Genomic DNA, 23,061 nt, shown 5'->3' with positions numbered 1-23,061 from the left:
CTGGCATCCTGCTAAAGCAGGAACTGTTCCTACTAGCAGCAGATGCTTGCATCATCCATATCATGCTGGTTTTACTGGCACGCAGAATACAAGTGTTGTGGGGTCAGACAGGCTTCCACTCAGATTTCAGGGGAAGGATAGGGAGGCCAGGAAATGTACTTCTCAGAGATGGATACTTAAAGCTGTGGGAATGAAGCCAAAGATGCAGTGGAGAATCAAGGAAGACAGAAATTTCAGAACATGCAACTCTGCTGAGGAAAGCTGCAGACTGTGAGTGGAACTTGGCCAAGAGAGAGATTGTATGGGTTGCAGCTAGCAAGGGACTAGGGGTGGAGTCAACTAAACTCTCTGGAACCCAAATCTCACTGCTGTGTGCCTTAGATGCTGGATATCAATCTACAGGACTTAATGTTTGCCCTGCTGGCTTTCAGTCTTGGTTTGGTTTTATTCTATTCCTCTATTCCCCCCTTTGAGAATGGAATTTTTACCTTGTTCTATTGTATCCTGGAATTATTTAATGTGTTTTGATTTTTACAGTGGTTCACAGTTAAGAGTCTGCATTGCATTTTAGAAGAGACTTGACTTTTTGAAAATTGCAATTTTTGAGACTTTGGAAGAGGAATTATTGCATGTCTGAGTGTATACAAGATAGTTGTATTATTAATTTATTGTGTTTATTTGGAGATTAAGCATGGTTTAAGGAGATGTGTTTGGGTATGAAGTTGTCAAGGGGTAGGATGTGATGGTAAACTTAGCTGTCAATGTGACCGGTTTCAGAGTTACCCAGAAGATAAGTAAAGCACACTTCTAGGTTTGTTTGTGTGGGTTATGAGTCATAACCTTGAGTACTACATATGGTTCCTAGCCCCTTCCTCTGGTGGTATTTCTTTGTTTTGTTTTCAAGCCACCATGAACTAAGCATCTTCTTTCTGCCATGATATTTCTGCCTTGCAGCCAGTTAACTATAAACAGAGTTCCCTGAAATTATGAGCCAAATTAAACCTCCTTTAAGATGTGCATGTGGGTAGTGTGGTTCAGCCATAAGAGAGCTGAATAACACAGAGAGAGAAACAGCATGCATTAGCTGATATATCTTCCTCCCAAACAACATCAAACTAGCAGTACAATTGTGACTTCAGGGGGGCTGGGGATTTAGCTCAGCGGCAAAAGCGCCTGCCTGGCAAGCGCAACGTCGTGAGTTCGGTTCCCGGTACCAGAGAAAAAACCAAAAAAAAAAAAAAAAAAAAAAAAAAATTGTGACTTCAGGACCCAAGCTGTGCACTGTAAGCAACAGGCAATTCAGCACAACTGCGAGTGTCAATTATACTACCTGGGAAACTCAAATGCCCCTTGAGGCCTGTTCTTTACATCTATTTCCCACAAATGGCACTACTGCTGCTTGGGTCCACACACCTGATGCTGCTGTTACAACCAATGAAAGTTCCCACCACCAACAGCACTCACCCGTAATGGTGGGAACTTTCAGGCCCCCATTACGGGCCTGAAAACAATACCATACATTCTGCATCCTCTGCAGTGCTGGTACCCCTACTGGAGACTGCCACAATAGGATATTGCCCATGGGCTACCAGTTCTTGGGGTTGTAAAACTTAGCACCCCATATTCAATGCAAATTCATACTATTATCTCCCAACAACCTTAGTCTAGACCATAGAGAAATAGACAATACTGATTTTATTAATTATAGCAGAAGAACCCACACAGTGATTACACCTCTGTACCCAACCAGAACCAAAGTTAAACCACCCTACCCAGCTAATATCCAATGATGTCACTATAAAACTAGACAAGTCAAAAGAAATAATTTCTGTCTTAAAAGCAAGTTTTTGGGGTAATCCAAATAGACATCATCATAATCATCATCATTATGAAATAAAGAATATAAAGCACTTTGAAAAGCCAGTGACATTTATGGAATAGCATTAAGTGGGGAAATACTCACACAATAGGTGTTACAGAAGAAAGAAAAAGATATGGAGAACCTATTAATAATAGCTGAAAACTTCCCAAGCCCTAAAAAAAGATATGAACATAGAGACCCAGGAATGGAAAAGGATCCCAAGTAGATTCAGCCATAAAAGGACTTCTCTGGTGCATATTATAGCCAAACTATCCCAAGTCCAAGAAAAAGGATTCTAAAAAGAGCCCAAGAAATGTGTCAAGTCACATACAAAGTCAATCTCCATTTGACTAAAAGCAGATTACTTAACATTATTTGATTGAATGAAACTTTCAAAGTCTTGAAAGAAAGAAAAAAACTGGCAACATATACCCAACAAAGCTATGCATCAGAAATAAAAGACATAAATTTTTTCACTGACAAGAAAAATCTAAGGGAATTCTTCACCACTAAACTGGTCCTAAAAGAAACACCTATAAAAGTCCTAAATGTGGAAGCTAAAGGATGACTACTACTTTGGAAATATATGGAAGATATAGGGTGTGGTGGTGCACAACTGTAATTTTAGCCTTATAGAAGGCTGAGGCAGAAGGATCCCCAATTGAAGCCTGACCTGGGCAACTTAGCAAGACCTTGTCCTAAATAAAAAATAAAGAAGAGTTGGGGATTTACCTAACTATGAAGGCCATATGTGCAACGCCCCGTGCTAGAAAAAAAATTGAAAAAATAAAACTCACTGGTAAAGTAGACACACAATGAAAAAGGAAAAGAATCAAACCTTATCACTATAGGAAATGACCCAAACATAGAACTAAACAATAAGTGAAAGAGAACAAAGAATTCACAAAACAATAATAAGTTGACAAAATGGCACAAGTAGTTAACTACAAACTTGACTGTACATGAATTAAATTCCCTAATCAAAAGATAGAAAGTAGCTGAATGGATTTTAAAAAACCAACTACATGATGCCTATAAGAAACTCAATTCATTGTTAAAGACATGCATACACTGAAAGTGAATGGATGGAAAAAGATGTTCTACACAGATGGAAACCAAAATCGAGCAGAGTACCTATGCTTTTTTAGACAAAAGATACTTTAATTCAAAACTGTGTACAGAAACAAAGGTAATTCTATAATTGTAAAGGAATTATGTCAACAGGAAATAACAATAAATGCATCAAAATATCACTAAGATTCCATTTTACTCCAGAAAGAATGGCTATTATCACTAACTCAAACAAGAGAACATGCTGCCAAGGTTATGGGAAAAAGGGACTCTCCTACTTCGTTGGTTAGAATATAAATTAGTACAACTATATGGAAATCAGTATGGATATCCCTCAAAATATTAAAAATAGAAATTTCATTTGATTCAGCTACATTTCTTCTTGATAACTTTCCCTAAGAGATAAAGACATCATAATACAGTGATACAAGCATACCAATGTATATAGCAGCACAACTCACAATAGCAAAATCTTAGAAATGGCCTGTATGTCCACAAACAGAAGAACATAAAGAAAATGTGATATATATTCACAATGGAGTACTACTTAGCTATAAAGAAAGAGAACTAAGTCATCTGTAGGAAAATGGATTCACCTTGACATCATAATGGCAAACAAAATAACACACAGTGTTAAACAGCACATGGTTTCTCTTATGTGAGAATGCCAAAGTATAATTATTCAAAGAGCAAAATAAAATATAGATGATAGGAAATGGGGGGAGGCCTTTTGTAGGTGAAAAGGGGAGCTAGGGAAAGGAGGAGGATAAAGGAAGAGAATGTTAAAAGGACTGTGATGTCATATGTATATGTACCAACTCCCCATGATTAAAATATTCATTATGAGGGCAACCTACTTTCTGGCCCCCTTGTGTCCCTTTTAGAAACTTTCTTTCTCTCAATAAATCCTTCCTACTCTTAAAAAATAAAACATTCATTATGTATTGCAAACATGTAATAATAAAAATATAAAAAGCAAAAGCAAAATATAAATGTATAGGCATACAATACTAGAGCATCTAATTACATAATTAAAACACTATTAGATCTCAAAGGAGAACTAGATACCAAGACAATAATGGTTGGGGATTTCAACACACCTCTTTCCTCAGTGGAGCCACACAAAAAATTAACAACAAAAACAAAAACAAATGAGTTAATGGAAATATCAAGGAAGTAAACCTAACAGACATTTATAGTAAACGTAACAGACATTTATACATATACTTCATCCAACAGTCACAGGACATATATTCTTCTCATTAATATACAGAATGTTCTTCACAATAGATCCTATCCTAGCTCATAAAAAGTCTCAATAAATTCAAAGAAATTAAAGTCATTATGTATCTAATTTGACAACCACTGACTAAAACTAAAAATCAATAACAAGAGACACTTTGGAAATCACATAAATACATGAAAACTAAACAATATAAATTTAAATACAAGAGTCAATGAAGAAATGAAGACAGAAGTTAAAAAAATCTTGAAGTAATGAAAATGGAAACACAGCACACCAAAATCTATGGAACATGGCAAAAGCAGTACTAACAGGAAGGTTTATAGAAGTAAGCCCCTACAATACAAAGGAGAAGTGAGACAGAGAAACAGAGAGAAATTCCAAATAACCTAACAGTGTGAATCAAGGAATCAAGAAGGAAATAAACAAAATTAGTACAAGGAAACAAATAACAAAGATCAGAAGAGAAACAAATGAAATAGAGACTAAGGCAACAATAAAAAAAAATGAAAGGAAGTCTTCAAAAAATGAAACAAAATTAACAAATTTTTAGACAGCAGAAAAAGAGATGACTCGAGTTAATAAAATCAGAGATGAAAAAGTAGCATTACAACTGACACCACAGAAATAAAAAGGCTATCTAGAAATTACTATGCACAGCAATATACCAAAAAATTTGAAAACCTAAATGAAATAGATAGGTTTCTGGACAAATAAAACCTACCAAATGTAAACTATGACAACATAGAAGAATTGTATGAACTAATAATGAATAAAGAGATTGAACTAAAGAAATTATGCTAACAAAGAAAAACCCTGAACCCAATGATTTTCCTACTAAATTCTATAAAATGTCTAAATAAGATCTAACACCAATTCATCTCGAGCTATTCCAAAACTGAAAAGAAGATTGTCAAATTCATTCTACAAAAATAGCATATTCTGAAATAAAAACTACACAAAAACATTATTGAACAAAAAGAAAATTATAGACCACCACCATAAAAAAACCCCATAAAAAACAGAATGGTACTTGCATCAAAAAGCAGACATGTGAATCAATGGTATATAATAGAGGCTGGAGAAATAGCCCTAGGTACACTGAGGTATTTGACCTTTGACAAGGTGAAAGAACATGTATTAGAGGAAAGATGGGCTCTTCAATAAGTGATATTAAGAAAATTAGCTATTCAGATGCACAAGAGTAAGTCTAGACCCATATCTGTTACCATGTACTAAACTAAAATCAATATAGATCAGAGAACTAAATATTAAAAGAAACATCTAATCTGTTGGAAGATCAAATAGGTAAAACTAAAGGGACAGACACAGGCAAGGACTTCCTGAACAGAACTACAATGCCACAAGAAATAGTACCAAGGTCAACAAATGGAAAAATACCAAATTAAAAATCTTCACAGTAAAAGAAACAGCCAACAGAGTGAAAAGAAAGCCTACAGAATGGAAAAATTTTTTGCTAGCTATCCTTGGACAGGAGACTAATATTTAGAATATACAAAGAACTCAAAAAAATTAGAGCTCCAAAAAAGATCAAATCAAAAAATGGACAAGTGAAATGAAGACATTTCTCAGAAGGAGTACAGATGGCCAATAAATACATGAAAATATGTTCAACATCTGGCCATTACAGAAATGCAAATTAAAACAACACTGAAATTCCCTATTACTCCAGAAAGAATGGCTATTGTCAAAAAAATCAAAAAATAACAAATGGTGTTGAGGCTGATTTTTCCCAGAAATGGTGTTGAGAGAAAAATCAGCCCTATGTGATTGTGGAGGGAATGTAAACTAGTACAAACACTATGGAAATCAGTATGGAGAGTCCTCAAAAAATTAAAACTTGAAATTCTATTTGATCCAGCTATTCTCCTTCTAGTTATCCTCCCCAAAGAATTAAAGTCATATTACAGTGATATATGAATACTCATGCTTATAGTAGCACAATTTATAATAGCTAAATCTTGGAAACAGCCTATACACTATCAACAGAAACATGAATAAGGAAAATGTTGTATTTATACACAGTAGAGTACTACTATGCCATAAAGAAAGATAAATTTGGGTCATTTGTAGAAAAATGGATGCATCTTGAGACCATAATATTAAATTAAATAAATAAAACACACGAGCTTAAATACTGCATGATCTCTTACGTGAGAAACTCAAAATATAAATAAAGAGCAAAATAAAAGATAGATAATAGGAAATAAGGAGACCTTTTTCAAATGAGAAAGGGATGAAGAGATGGAGGGAGGGGTGAAAAAGGGGCAGGAAAATGGATGAAAAAAGAATTGAGATTTGTTATGTACATGTACCAATGTCCCACAATGAATATAATCATTATGTAATGCAAACATGTGCTAATAAAAAGTAAAAACTGAAGAGCAAAACTCTAACGAATAGAGACAGAATAATATTCAATAATATACTAAGAAACAAAGACTCATGGAATATAAAAAGATTATACATCATGATTAGGTGAGACTTATCTTAGGGATGCCAGGATCTACCCATCTATCTATCTATCTATCTATCTATCTATCTATCTGTCTATCTATCTCTAGCAAGCTAGCTAGCTATATGACATATATGACAAAAACTATATGATCATTTCAATAGATACACAACAAACATTCAATAAAATTCAAAACCCTAAAAAAAGAATTGAGATGTGTTATGTACCTGTACCACTTCCCCACAATGAATATAGTCATTTATGTACCGCAAATATTTACTAATAAACTTTTTAAAAAATACAACAATAATAAAATTAAAAATACTTTCACAGTGTTTTTGCATGCCTGTAATCCTAACACTTGGGAGGCTAGGGAGGAGGATCACTGTGAGTTTGAGACGAACCTAGGTTGCGTAGTGAGTTCAAAAGCCAACCTGGGTGACATAGCAGGACTCTGCTTAAAAAGAAAAGCAAAAACAAAAATAAAAACAGAAACAAAACATCTTTCATGATTAAAAAAACTTTCAACAAATTCGGTACAGAAGAAAACATTTAAAATTTAGTTTTTAAAAATCAGTAAAAGTGCAGGTTACAAAATCAGCACATATAAAATAGAATGTTTATACACCAATACATATTTGAGGAAATAAATAAAAAAGGCAATCACATTCACAAAACTCCCCAAAATATAATACTTAAGGATAGAGTTAACCGAAGAAATGAAAGATCTCTACTATTAAAAATATAAAAGAGTAATGAAGAAAATTGAAGAGGATACACACAAAAAATGTGAAGACATCTCATGTTCATAGATTGGAAGAATATTGCTAAAATTTTAATATTTTCCAAAGTAATTTACAGAGTCAGTGTAATCCCCATCAAAATACCATTCTTCATAATTCATTCTTCATAAGGACTTTTTATAATCCAAAAATTGATATAGAATTATATAAGATCTAGAATAGCCAACACAATCCTGAAGAAGAACAAGGAAGGAGGCATCAAAATACCTGACTTCAAAAAATCCTATAAACAACCAAAAATCCTATAATAACCAAAACAGTATGCTATTGGCATAAAAATGGACACATACCAATGGAGCAGAATAGAGAATCAAGAAATTTGACCATGTATTTACAGTCACCTGATTTTCAACAAAGGTGCCAAAACATGTATCAGAAAAGACAGTCTCTTCAGTAAATCGTGCTGGGAAGACAAGATATACATATGCAGAAGAAAGAAATTAGGCCCTGCCTCTCACTATATGCAAGAATCTACTTAAAATAGATAAAGGATCTGAGTGTAAAGCCTGAAACTAAAATAACTTTTTAGTTGTTCTCTTTTGAAAACAGAGGGGAAACACTTCAGGCCATTGGAATAGGCAAAGATTTTTTTCTATGTCCTCAAAAGCACAGGCAACAAGAACAAAATTAGATAAACAGTATTATACCAAGCTCAGAAGTTTCTGTGCAACAAAGCTAACAGTATAAAAGAAGAAATAAAATACAGAATGAGAGAAAATATCTGCAAATGATCCATCTGGCAAAAGATTAATATTCAGAATCTATAAGGAACTCAACACAGCAGCAAAAGACGTCTGGTTAAAAATGGGCAAAAGACTGGCATACACATTTCCAAAGGGAAGATATGCAAATGACCAACAAGTTTATGAAAAAATGCTGTAGATTGCTAATTGTCAGGAAAGTGTAAGTCAAAATCACACTGAGATATTGTCTCACTTCAGTTAGGATGGCTAATACTAAAACACAAAAAATAGCAAAAATTGGTGATGATACAGAGAAAAGGCAACTCTTATACACTGTTGATGGGAATGTAAATTATTACAGGCATTATGGGAAACAGTATGGAGGTTCCTCAAAAAACAAGAAATAGATCTACCATATAAACCAACAATCCCACTGCTGGGTCTATATCCAAAAGAAATAAAAACATCATATCCAAAAGAGATACTTGTATACCCATGTTTATTACACTACTATTCACAGTAGTCAAGATACAGAATCAACTAAGATTTCCACCAACAGATGGATTTTTAAAATTTGGTACATATACACTATAGAATATAACTTAGCCATAAAAAGATGAAATTCTGTCATTTGTAGCAACATGGATGCAACTAGAGGATACTTTGTTAAATGAAATAAGCCATGCACAGAAAAACAAATGTCATACATTTTCATTCATTTGTGGAAGAAAAACTTTGATCACATTAGGTAAAATTGGTTACTAGAGGCTAGGAAGAACAGGAAGAAAGAGATACAAAAAGGGATGGTGTAACATATCAAAACACAGCCTGATAAAAAAATTAATTCTGTTTTTCTTTTTTTTTCTTTTGGTACCAGGAATTAAACTCACAACCCTGTGTTTGCTAGGCAGGTGCTGTGCCACTGAGCTATATACCTCGCTCCAATTTTCTACAGCACAGCAGGGTAACTAAAGCCTAAAGCAATTTATTATAAATTTTTAAATAGGGGCAGCCTGAGCTCTATGGACCTCTCGGTTGGTAGGTGAGGCCAGTGCGCTCCTGTCCGGCTGCCTGCAGAGCCTGGTGAGGAGGCCCGAGCTCCGCGGACACCTTTGGTTGGCGGGTGAGGCCCGCGCATATGCTCTGCAGGATGGCAGAACGGCACAGGGGCAGCCCTGTGGCTCTGTGGACCTCTTGGTGGCTGGTGTGGCCTGCATGTGCACTCCTCCATCTGCCTGAGGATTGCGGAGTGGCAGAGGGGCAGCAGGAGCTTTTTGGACATCTCAGTTGGCAGGTGAGACCCGTGCTCCCTCAACCAGCTGCCTGCAGACCCCGGAGTGGGGGCTCCTCTCCAGCCATCATTGGGTTCACGGCTGAGCCTACATGTTTCCCATTCATGGCCTGGAGACCCTGGTACTGAAGGCCAGCATTCCCCCACTATCGCAGTTGTGGTCTGAGCCGTGTGCCCCATCAACTGCATGGGGATCGCAGAGCCGGTGCTCCACTGCCCTCTACCATCTGGGGATAAGTCTGACACCCAGGAATACTAGGGTCCCCAGAGACCTTTGGTGAGCTGCCTGGGAAGTGTGAGGCTCAGCACTTTCCCTCTAACATCCAAAATGAAATACAAAGAAGCAAAATACAATCTCGGAAGTCAACTCCACCCAGAACAAGTCCAGGAGACACTGACATAGGAGAACTTGGAAGTCACACACCTGAAATCTCTGAAATGATCACAACTGAAGTAAAGAAACAACTCCATCAGGCAATACAAAAAAATCAGATCAGAAATAATCTCCCAGAAAAAGTCACTATCAGCCAATGAAATTGGGAATAAAATAAAAAACTTGCCAATGAAGAAAAACTCAGGTACTGATGGATTCACAGCTGAGTTCTACAAGAAATTTAGAGATTTAACACCAGTTCTTCTCAAGCTCTTTAATGAAATTGAAAGGGAAGGAATTCTCCCCAGCTTCTTCCAGGAAACAAGCATTATTCTGATAGCAAAACCAAAGAAAGACCCAACCAAAAAAAGAGAACTGTAGGTCAATCTCCCTAATGAATATAGATGCAAAAATTCTTAACAAAATACTCGCAAACAGAATACAACAAATCATCAAGAAGATTATATACCATGATCAAGTGGGATTCATCCCAGGAATTCAGGGGTGGTTGAATATACATAAACCAATTAATATAAAACACCATATGAATAGAGCCAAAGAGAAAAATCATATGACCACCTCCATCAATGCAGAATAAGCCTTTGACAAAGTCCAACACTCATTCATGATAAAAACCTTATAGAAAATAGGAATAAATGGTCTTTACCTGAATCTGATCAAAGCCTTCTATGGTAAACCAAAGGCTAACATTATACTAAATGGTCAAAAATTGAAAGCTTTCACTTTAAAATAAAAAACAAGACAAGGATATCCACTGTCATCACTCCTATTCAATATAGTTCTGGAAATATTAGCCAGAGCAATTAGACAAGAGAGAGAAATAAGAGGAATAAGAGGAATAAGGATAGGAAAGGAAGAAGTGAAATTATCAGTATTTGCAGATGACATGATACTCTACATAGAAGACCCCCCAAAAACTCCACCAAAAGGCTTATAGATTTAATAATCAAATTCAGGAGCATAGCTGGATAGGGAAGGAAGAAGTGAAATTATCATTGTTCACACATGACATGATACTGTACATGGAAGACCCCCAAAACTCCACCAAAAGACACCTAGAATTAATCAACAAATTCAGTAGCATAGCTAGATACTGACTGCAAAGAGCTACAAAGAGGACTGTTATGACTTGAATGTTGCATCCCCTCAAAATTTGTATGTTGAAATCCTAACCCTCAGTGTGATGTTGTAAGAGGGTGGGACCTCTAAGAAGTAATTAGGCCATGACAGTTTGGTCTTTATGAATGAGATTTGTGCCCTCATATCAGGAAACTTGCTATGTTTAGATCAAATTATGTCCCCATAAAGTCTCATGTGTTCAGAGGTGAGGCTTTTGGAGGGTAATAGGATCATGGGGTGCTAGATTAATTAGTGCATTAATCAATTCAGGAGTTCATGCATTGTTAGGAGGTGGGGCATGGCAGAGGAAGGCTGTTCAACACAGTGTGACCTCGAAGGCTGTATTATTGCTGGTTCCTCCCATATCTCTCTATTTCCTGGCCACCATGAGCCGAGCAGCTTTCCTCTGCCATGCTCTTTCCTCATGCCATTTCTGCCTTGGAGCCAGTCAACCATGGTGTGTTTTTTTGTTGGTTTGTTTTGTTTTTCTTCCAGTACCAGGAATCGAACTCACAACCTTGTGCTTGCCAGGCAGGCGCTTTGCCACTGAGCTAAATCCCCAGCCCAACCATGGTGTAATCTCTCTGAAATGAACTGAATCCTCTGAGATCATGAGCCAAAATAAAACTCTCCGAATTTAACTTGTGATGTTCGGTGTTTTGTCCCACCAACTGGAAAGTGACTAACTAATGTAGTGCCCAAACTGCTCTTTCCTCTCTTCCTGTCATATGAGAATAAATGAAAAAAGGGTAACTTTGCAATCCAGAAAAGGTCTATATCAGAATGCAGCCACAATGGAACACTGATCTCAGATTGCTAGCCTCCAACTAGCAAACTAGCAGAAGTAAGCTACTGTTCTTTAAAACACTCAATTTATTATAACTGGTTATAGCAGATTAAACTGACAAGGACTTTGACAATTTTGGAGGTGACGGTAATGCTCTTTATTTCAATAGGGCTTTACTGGTGTATGCATTCATCTAAATTCAGGGAAAATGCACTTAAAGTTTGTGAATTTCTTTTTATGTACTCTTACCTCAAAATAAAAAGTAAACAAAGTTAATGGGATACAAGCTGACATATTTAGAAGAAAACATATTAATGACTGCAATTTACTCTGAAATACTTAAAATATGGAATGGATTAATAAATCTATAGAGATGAACAGACGTGTGAAGTATAATAAAGTGTTAATGGTAGAATATCATTAGTAGTAGATATATAGTTATCATTGTAAAATTTTTTTAATATTGCTCTGTGTTGGATAACTTTTAAAGTAAGAAATAAGAAAAACAATAAATGCTTTGTAAAAGCACATTCAGTTTTTCCAAAAAAATTTCAACAAAATTTAGTATACATATTCAGAGTCAAAAAAATCTGCCTATAGAAAATTAGTGTTCAACACCTGTTCAAATTAAAGACCAAGAATGTTTAAGTCTGAGAAAGAATAACCACCTGTAGATACGTTCTTGCCCTTTGACTAAGAAAGAATTCAACCTTCCTTTTTTCTCTTTTGCGTTGATTTATATCAATATATTTTGATTTAAGGGTGTTAATTGCACATATTCAATGATTATAATGTAATTTACATTTACCCCAAGGAAGTCTCAGGCAGAACTCTCAAATATTATGTGGTTTTTGATGTGCATATAGCCCTTCTAGGAATTTTTTACCTTGTTAAGTAGAATTAGGCTTTAAAATAATCTGATAATTTGTAACAAACTATCACAGGAAAACTAAAATACTTGACCATTATAATAATATAAACACTTTCCTGCTTTGGCTTGCAAACCCTAATTTTGACTAGTATGTGCAGAAACATATGTTTATGTTTGTATGTATTTATATATCATTTTATATTTATAAAGCTTCCAAGCATAAATGCTCGGCCAGGGTATACATTACCTCCAGTATAGGGTTTCCAGTTATAATACTTTCCTCGGAAAGGCATATTGTCAAAATCTGCACACTGTTTCTCTCGAAAATCTCGGGAACCCAAAGGGCATGGCTAAAAAATAAAACAAGATAAATGGTACGATTGGTGTAAAATACCAAAACTAAGGGACAAACACCCTTAAAATTAAAATTGCCTGAACTTCATCATATCAGCTCTCTGTCTCATTCTCTATGTTTCTGATATTTGCTTTACTGTTTTATAATTGGTATTCACATTAAAATCTTTAAATTGTAATCTTAGAAAAAATAACTGCAGCCATTTAATTAAAGCTAAGTGTTAGTTTCCATATAACTTTATGCTTGGATATATGCCATAGTCCACTTTTTCATCAATTCATCAGGCATCTCCTTATCCCTAAATACACACACAAACTAGACAAAGAGACAAGGAGAGCAAAACACAAAATCCTTTTTGTTAACAATATTTGAGGCTGAAGATCCACAGGTACTCCCAGATCTTTACTTTAAGGAATCAAGGGGCATGTTTTTAACATGACATTCAGTACTTCAAATTGTATCTTAGACCCCTACTACTATAGTTATTTATTGACAAAAACCAGACTATAAATATGGAATGAACTGGATGAAATGCTAGGCTGCAATTATAAGCACCTTCAAATTCCAGGAATATGGACTGTTAAAGTTTACATCTTTATGTATTAACATCACAGAAATCAACATACTAAATTGGTACACAATATTCATATGTGTTACTGGTGTGTCCCATTTTTTGTCTTGCCTGGGCCATACCGAGCAAAGAGGAATTGTCTTCAGCCACATTTGAAATATGCACCATAATTAATGTATATAAGTAACAATATTTTAATTTTTTTATTATAACAGTAAAAAAAGAGAGCAAGTGGCCTGTGGGCCATGGGTTGGACACACTTAGGTAGAAGATAGGAAGGATGTTGAGAGAGTGAAGAAACGATTATTGGTTTATAAAGATTTGAGCTTCTTTAAATGAAAATTTTAGAAATAAAATCTTGCCAATCTATATAGATATACATTCCAAATACCACAGGATCACCCTCTAAGTATGCAAACAAATGAAAATATAACAGCTCATAGGATTTGAGCAATATGACTTAATTTGACTTAACTGTTGCAGCACTTAAGTGCCACAAAATTACTGACGTTGAAACACCAGAAAACATTCCCTTTATATACAAAATAAAAGATGTTCTTAGATAAAATTCTTAAATATGAATAATAAGATTGTGTTAAGTATCCATATAAATCTTCTTGAGGACTCTTTTACTATCCTCCCTTGGATCTCTACATTTTCTGTTTAGTTTTCTGAAATCAGTACAATTGTAAATGGTTATTGTCAAATGTGCAATAACAGACTACAGTGTGCAAATATTCTCACGGCTGTCATTACTTTCCATATACTACGGTTCAAAATCTTACTTTTTCAAGTCCAAAGCTGCCAATTTTGAAAATAGTAGCAGCAGATCTATATTCTGTTAAGGTCCCTGAATTTTAAAGTATTTTCAGCACATTAAAATATGACACTCCCATTGCCAAACTTAATGTTTCTTCTCAAATTACCTTGTTTGCTTACATTTAATAAAAGTAAAAATAACTACTATAAACTACATAGCATATCATGATGGAAAGATATGCTTTCCAGGTCTTTTGTTTCATGGTCTGTTAATCTTTGAAATGTAGATTTAAAAAATGCTTTCTTTTTTTTTTTTTTTTTTAGCTATTTTCAGAAAATTCCCTATAAGAACTAAAATTGTCAGTCTTTGCCATTCAGAATGATTACTTTTAAAGCAAACAATTTTTAAAAACACAAGTAATTTGAAGTGTAAGTACAAGTTTTCACCTACGCCTTAAGTATTTGTAAAGCACCAACCACCTAAAAGTTTATCCAAGCATGCCTTTCAATCTAGTTGGAGAAAAAAGATGCAAGTATAAAAACCAAAGACTATTTTAGGCAATAGATATAGAATATGATAACATCCTACAGGTTGCCAATAAGTGCTGTATATAAGTTAAAAAAAAGTCAGTGTGTCATGTAATTCATTATGGAAATATTGGTTGAGAAAGAAAATCTTGAGACTGTTCCAAAGTGTTCTAGGAATTGAGCTAGTTAAGAAAGGAAAAGGATTTGGGGAGAATGGAAGATGAAGTAAAGCAAATGGGGACAGAAAGAAAAAGAGCATGTGCTGAAGAATGGCTGGAAAAGGGCCATTTTATGTGGAAGAGAGGAACTGTATAGAAGAAATTATATTTCATATATAAACACTCATACAAAAGAAAGTTCTGAACTAACAAATTAAGACAGAGAGGGCTATTCATTAAAAGCCAGCAAAAACGCTGCTTTTCACTATCTACTAGTGATTCTCATAAGTAGAAGTAAAAACTTATTTTAAAAAAAAGATGATATAACTGCTTAATGAAGCACTTGGATAAAACTTTTGATCTACTCATTCCTTGTGATAATTGCTCCAAGGATCAGCATGATAAAAACATAAACAATAACAACAGCTATTTAGTACTTACTAAGTTTAAAGAGCCATAGATGTATTATCAATTTAATTCCTCTAAACACTCTAATGAGATAGTTATAATTAACAACCTCTATTTATAGCAAACTAGAATATAGAAAGGTTGCTTAATGATAATTTCGAGGTACAGGAACATCTGCTTCATCTGAACTCGAGCATTCTCTGAACGCTCTTAATACTACAGTGAGAGCTCAAGGTTTACTCTGTCAATGAATGGTCATGTTTGTGTCCTAATGAAAATATTTTCAAAAGTAGGTGCCAGGTCAAATTTATCCTGAGCAGCGCCAATCCCTGGTTTAGGGTGTTAACACAGTATCTATTATGGAGTGGCTATTACAAGAAAAGAGTACATCAACATTTTATAAAGTATTAACCAAGTAATTCATACATTTGTCTAGTTGTGCTTTGTACAAGAGCTGAACTTACTTGTTAACTTCTGAGCCAATGTAGAGCTATACTTTTCAAGAACTGATGCTACATCATCTAATTTGCCCAAGATGCCCTATAAACTTCCTCTGCAATTATCCCCAAAGTAGTCAGATAATCTGTATAAACATCTGCAGAAAAATATATCAAATACTTTTCAGAGTATTGCAATTACTAGCAAGCTTTCCCTCACTCTTAGCCAAAACGTGCCTTCTTGTAAACCAGTGATTTTCCTTCCTTCTTCTGGATCACACTGCACAAATCTAATTCCTAAATTTAAAGGTATAATTTAGTCTTCTCTTAAAATGAGGCGACAAGAACTGCCATTAAACATCTTTCATTCAGCAAACATTTATAAATTGCTTAATATACATCAGATACAATCTAAGGCCTGGGGTTATTACAGCAAAAAATGAAACATACTAAGTTCTCATAGAACCTAGTCTACTTTGAGATGAAGAAGAGTAAATAGAGTGAAGAGAATGGGCATAACGTTTAAAATAGTATGGTCAGAGACATTATCTCTAAAATGGCATTCAAACAGAGTTTTCAAAATATTAAGTTTTTAAAAATTTCGCTTATGTAGACATCTGTGAAAAGTGTTTTGGCAAACAGTAAATGCAAAGGCCTCCCAGGCAGAAGTATGTCTAGGGCATTTTTAGAATAGTATAGAGAATGAAATGGCTTATGAGAATTGTGACAGACTTAGAGATTTCCCCCACATTTGTCTGTTTTCTACAATACATCAACTAGTATTCTGTTCCTCCTGATTTAAATATTTTCATGAATAAAAGGCATGTTCATTAAATCCTGTTCATTAAAAATTAGTGCAGGAGGAGCAACATATGCTAGTTTTTAAAAATAAAAGTGATCAAAAGCAAGGTAATTTCTGAAGGAAAATTACAAAGAAATCTAATTTTGTTTTGTTTAGGAAAAATGGAGCTTAAAAAGCATGGTTTTTTATTTCAAAAAGTCTTTTAAATGTTCAAAGTAGCACAAAACATCACACTAAGGTAATGTTGAGCCACACAGTTTACTCTAAATAGGTGAGTGGGTGGTACTGTTCTTAGAAACAAGATAAATCAAAGGGCATAAAGAGCAATGGTTTTTAAATTACATAAGGATAATATATGTTGACCCCATGAAGAAACTGTAATAAAAAGTAATGGACATAAGCAACAGTGTTTTTATGTAAAACATGACAGGTTTTCAGTCTAATGCTACTATGGATCAAGCATCCTCTCCTAAACACACACTAGTAGAGTTCCACATTAAATCCAGTGTAAAGCTGGAGCGTTCAGCATCTTTTGGTCTTCTTAGTGAATTCTTTCTTTCTTTCTTTTTTTCTTTCCTTTTCTTTTTCTCTTCTTTTCTCTTCTTCTTTCTTTTCTTCCCTTCCCCTTCGCCTTCCCCTTTCCCTTACTTTACTTTACTTTACTTTCTTTTTTTTTTGGTTTTTGGTTTTTTTCTGGTACCAGGGCCCGAACTCACGACCTTACGCTTGCCAGGAAGGTGCTTTTGCCGCTGAGCTAAATCCCCAGCCCCTACTTTACTTTACTTTCAGTACCAGGAATCAAACTCAGGACCTGGTGCTTCTTCTTAGTGTTTTCAAAGAAATTTTAAAAATTAATATTAACATCTTTATCATTATTCTGTTTTAGAGAACTGTATAAAGTTAACAGTCTATAAAGTGTCTTATGGTTTCAGACATTCTGGTAGTTGAGAAACATCTTTTGATTACATTTAATATTTTTTATTGGTAGATAAATTTTTAAAATAGAACAATTCATGAGGCATAAAAGTTGTTATAGAAAGAAATCTCTGTTTCTGCTGAAAAGCACTCCAATGGCATTTCTACTACTGGGGTTCTAATCCTGGTTTTGTCCCAAAGGAAAGAATTACTTGGGAAGTCCTAAATCACTTTGTGCCTTTCTCTTATTTGCACAATGCACCTCAACTGACAAATGCATTCCCAAATGCCCCACAAATGAAAAAAATTTTGAAAATTCTATATCATGTCTTATAGGTAAAGTGAAAAGTGGGTTAAGAAGGAAAATTCGTTTTCCTTCTTTGTGTTTTCCTCTCCAGTTCCTAAAGGAAATAGACAGACTGAGAAGATACAACAATTTCTATAGCCTCAGGGAAAATTACAAAATGAGTAAAACTTCTATTTTTTCTCTACTATCTTGCCACATTCTGTTTCTCCTTCTTGTATTCGTATCACTATACTTTTGCTCCACTGTTATTACACTAGACCAGGCTTCGAAACTCCCCACATTTAATTTCTTCTTTTCCAGGAAAACAACACATTCTTCTTAGGTTGTACCTCATCAATCGAAGGCTTTTGAAATGCACACTGTCTCTGTTTATCAAGTCACATATTTATGCATTTAAGAATGGACTATCAGGTCACGCACTTGACAAAGGACACATTTGTGCTTGTTCACCTAAATGAATAGCTATCGTGTTTGATAATGTAATTTTCTATGTAAGTTTTTACAATTAGTTCTTTATAGACTGTAGATAGCCTGAATTTAAAATGCCATCTATCCATAGCATAACTGTTTCCTATAAGCCTATCAAAATATTAAAACAAACCTATACTTTGTAATTTTAAGTCTCTTTTGAGAACAAAATAAAACAAGTTCTATTCTGTGCTTTAAAAGCTAGTCCTTATTGCTCAAAACATAAAGCACATCATAAAATTCATATTAATCTAAGAAAAATTACTGATACTGATCCTCTTATTTTTATCTTATATTAAGTATATTTATAAGAACAAACTGGTTGACACATAATTGTGTCCCCATTGTAATCTGGGACATGGTTTTAACACTGTTAATTAATGGATCAACTCTGTACCTTGCCATCACTTACCCTGCACCTCTCCCTGGGGGCAAGATCTGTAGTTTCAGAATGTTCTCAGCTATCTGGTTCTGCTGCAGGGTAAGTTTAGACTGGAAGTAAGACAATGTCAAAAGTGACCAAACTCTTTCAGAGATGCTTACTTTGCCACACCCACCTCCCAATAGCTGGGCCTATTATAAGAGCACCAGACCGATAATCAGGCATTCTTGCCTTACTAGATCCCTTCCATGGTATTAAGCACACTGCTGAGCTTCAGTTCCCTCATTTAAAGAATACTTTAAAATTTTTTCTTTCCTCTTCATAAAAGTGAAGATATAATGAGGTTATGTTCTCCTCTAGTATTATTATCAATCTGTATATTTTTCTTACTCCATAAACTTGTGACTTGACTTGAATGTCACAAATGATATACACACAAGTCACAAATAATATAGGATAAGAAAAACAAAGATTGAATAGCACCATGAAATTCCTTTTAGAAATATAGGAGAGCTGGGGCTGGGGATTTAGCTTAGCGGCAGAATCACCTGCCTGGCAAGTGCAAGGTCATGAGTTCAATTCCTGGCAACAGAAGAAAAACAAACAAACAAACAAACAAAGAAGAAATATAGGAGAGCTCTTTTCATAGTCCCTAATATTTCTTATTAAGGCTTTGTTATAAAATTTGATTCATAACCTTAATACTGCCATACAATTACTCTGCAAAGATCAAGTTTTCAAGTAAGGTATTCATTTGCGTCACTAATTTTTCCATTCTGCTATTTAAAAAATTATAATGTATACATTAATTTTTAACTTCTTATAACATTCTGAATGATATTTTTACATGATTGGAATAAAAAATTGTTCAGAAAAGCAAGAATGTCTATTTAGTTGTAATATTCTTATATGCTAGTAAAGAGGAGATTCCATGCAAATAATAATCAAAAGCCTATTTATGAGAAGCTTCTGAGCAAACTTTTTTTTCAGAAGACTGAACAAAGAATCAGAGCCTTTAATTCTCACAGTGGCCCTCCCAAATAATCTTGTTGGTTTGAAGCTTTGAACATTTATAAACAAAATTGTTAGGACCTAATCCACTATTTATCTCTATATCTGTACTGGGGAACTGTTTCTTGAATCACCAAATCGTTAGCATTATAACTTTCATAAAAGTTCTGCCCTTCAAATCCAAGTTCCAGAAGCCAATGTCTGTCAGATTGTCTCATGATGCCAAAATAGTCAATTACTGTATAGTTCCTCATTTAATGGCGAGATTTAACTTTATCCAATTCTCTTTTATTCCTTTAATATATGCTACTGGTTTCTCAGTAGCTTCAAGATGGAAAAACTTACTAATTTTTCCTGTTTATAGCTATTGTCTTTACCTTCTACAGTGGTACTTTGGTCCACAAATGCTTTTGTTTGCAAACTATTTGGTTTGCAAACTATTTGGTTTGCAAACAGAAGCAGCTCATAAAATTTTGTTTTTGTTTCCAAACTCTGCATTGGGTAACAAACGGGACTGCAGCCAGCTTTTGCACACAAACACAAACATGGCCATCTTTTTAAAACTGTAGAACAAATTAAGTTTGTGAGCCAAGATGCCACTGTCTTTTGGTTCAGAGGTGTCTTCTGCACCTCATATGCAGGTGGAAGGAAGGATTTTTATTTCCAGCAGCTTTTGAAGACCTTCTAGTGTGACCTATGGTGAGGTGAGCAACAAACCATCCATCCAATACAACCCTATACAAATGATCAGCCTCAGCATCTAGCATCTGAATGGGTTGATTATGTTGCTATTGAGAGTGACAGACCAATTTTACAGGTGGACACCTTTTTATGTCTATTTTTAAATCTAATGATTACAGATTTTGCCTTTATAAGCTCTCTACTATCTCTATAGATTGTTCTTTGAAACTAGAAGTTAATGAGAACACTATATTCCTTCTACTGGGGATCTCTTCCTACCACTCCTACACCTGTCAAATGTCTGTGATAGGAATTAAATCAGCATTAGTTCTTTTTGTTTTTTGTTTTGGAACAGAGTCTCACTATGTAGTTCAGGCCACCTTCAATTTGCTACGTAGCTCACACTGGTCTCAAACTCACAGTGATCCTCCTGCCTCAGTGTGCCAAGGGCTAGGATTATAGGTGTAAACTACCATGCCCGGCTAACATCAATATTAGGGAGAAAATGTGGATATATTGTTTATGCTCACTACTTTTTAAGACTACTTGGCTTTTTCTGGTTGTAAATTTTTTTTGCCTCTAATTTAAGCAAAAAGTTCTATTAGCTTTGTATGTTTCAGTATGATCCACCAGGATATGGTTCCAAACAGGAGGAATATCTAAGTTTTGAAATAGTAAACTGTTTCATTATGGATATATGGTATTTCCTTTTGTCATGTCTCTAAGACATCTTGAATTTTAGAACTGACAATGTTTGCTTCTTTACTTGGGTCATTTGATTATGAAGCTCAGAGGGAAATTTGTGCTTCACCTTCAATAAGTAGAAGGACTTTGTGGTCATATTTAAGTTACTGATTCTACCCTAGTTTTATACTGTTTTTCTGTTCCTCTGACTTTCTAATTTATTCTATTTTTCAGTTGTGATTTAAATGTAGTATAAACTCTAATCACTATGATTAATACTTTTGATTGTATGTAAAAATACAATAATTAAGCAATGATCCATAGCACTGATTACATAATAACAGAAATGAGACAATGTGTACTGCTATATTATGTGGGAAATCACCAGGCTATATGTAACAAGGTTGCAATGTCCTAAAAGGCATTTAAGTGGGATCTATCACATGTACACAATTGCCATAAAATATAGATTTTCTATTGCAATATACAGGCTGGGCATAAGTTAGAAAGTATAAAACAAGCCTCCAATATTCATGACACTAAATTACCCCAGTTCTTTTTTTTTTTTGTTTTGTTTTGTTTTGTTTTGTTTTGTTTTCTCTGGTACCAGGAACCGAACTCACGACCTTGCGCATGCCAGGCAGGCGCTTTTGCCGCTGAGCTAAATCCCCAGCGCCCCCCAGTTCTCTTCTTATTCCACTACTTACATTATCTTGAAAATTCGTCCAGGATCATTGGAATTTATTCTTTGTATTATCTTATTTGAGACTCAACAAATCTCTTGGTTCACAAATGATCAAGTAAAAAATGCTTATGAATTGTTTTCTAGTTCTTTACCTATCAAACTGATTCTAATTTAAAAGTTATTTTAAAGTTACTTTCAGATTTTAGTCACAGGGTGACTAAGTATGATGTGTACAGTACTGTGTAATATAAAATATGCACTAAGGGAGAAAGCTAGTCTGATAAAAGAATAGTGCATTCTTTTGAATCCTTTAAGATAGAGCATGATATACTCACATATACCATGCTGTTATCAGAAAAAAATAAAGAACATTTAAACAATGGATGTCCAGCCTTTGGCTTGTTGGGCCACATGGGGTGAAGACAAATTGTCTTGGACTGCATATAAAATGTATAATATATGTTACAAAATTTCCCTTTTTTTTGTTCTGGGAATAGAATGCAGGACCTCCTGCTTGCCAGGCAGGGACTAGTGCTGCTGAGCGATATCCCCGGCCCAAAATTTCCCTTTTTAATATTTAACTTATTAAATTATTTTTGTGAAATAAAAAAATTCAGTTTAAAAATTCAATAAGAAAGAAAACTTGCATGTCTGCATAATATTAATAAATCCCTGTCTTCACAGACATAGGTAGATGTGGGTAGATTAAAATACTGTTATTGATAATTGCTGCCTTTTACTCTTCAATTTGCACAAAGGCATGTGATACCTGATAAAATTCAACTACTTGTGGCAGGTGTAAGAGGCAGATGTGGCACTACATTCACCTACCCATGCACAACATTCTGTTGCCTATGTAGTTTACACTCTAGCACTGTGTAATTAAGTCACGAAAAATATCGTTAAAAATAATGTTAAAAGTTTACAATATTGTGGGGGCCACATTATTGGCTGTCCAGGGCTGCATATAGCCTGCAGGTCATGGGTAAGTCCCAAAAGCTAATTTAAAGAACACAGACAGAAGAGTCCTATAATAATCCTACAGTAAATTCATTCTTTGCTAACTGGAAAATACTGAACTCTTGCTTCTATTACTCAGTCTTACCTCCAATCAACTCACTCTTCATGATTTATCATTAAATTCCTTGTCCTATAATATAGTCTATATATTACATGCTCTTGGGATAGATTTCTTAAGATACAAGAGTTTTTGCTCTAATATGATACATACATTCCTGAAAAATCTTTTTCCATAAAACTGCACACCAAAAATAATCAGCATGGGGCTGGGGATTTAGCTCAGCGGCAAAA

At 34.7% G+C, this 23,061-nt stretch overlaps 1 protein-coding gene across 2 annotated transcripts in view; it reads right to left on the bottom strand.

Moving 5' to 3' along the window:
- Adamts6 (ADAM metallopeptidase with thrombospondin type 1 motif, 6) overlaps window positions 1-23,061 on the bottom strand; it is a 282,035-nt gene that overhangs the window by 74,178 nt on the left and 184,796 nt on the right. For both annotated transcript variants that reach the window (XM_005392632.2, XM_013518467.1), the window contains exon 15: window positions 12,847-12,949. In XM_005392632.2, the coding sequence (XP_005392689.1) occupies window positions 12,847-12,949 (103 nt within the window). The remainder of the gene's footprint in view (window positions 1-12,846; window positions 12,950-23,061) is intronic.

This window comes from Chinchilla lanigera, unplaced genomic scaffold (genome assembly GCF_000276665.1).
Source record: "Chinchilla lanigera isolate Chin_1 unplaced genomic scaffold, ChiLan1.0 scaffold00045, whole genome shotgun sequence".
Classification (NCBI taxonomy): domain Eukaryota; kingdom Metazoa; phylum Chordata; class Mammalia; order Rodentia; family Chinchillidae; genus Chinchilla; species Chinchilla lanigera.
Note: the sequence above shows the minus strand (reverse complement) of the source record. Positions and strands in the feature narration are given on the sequence as shown.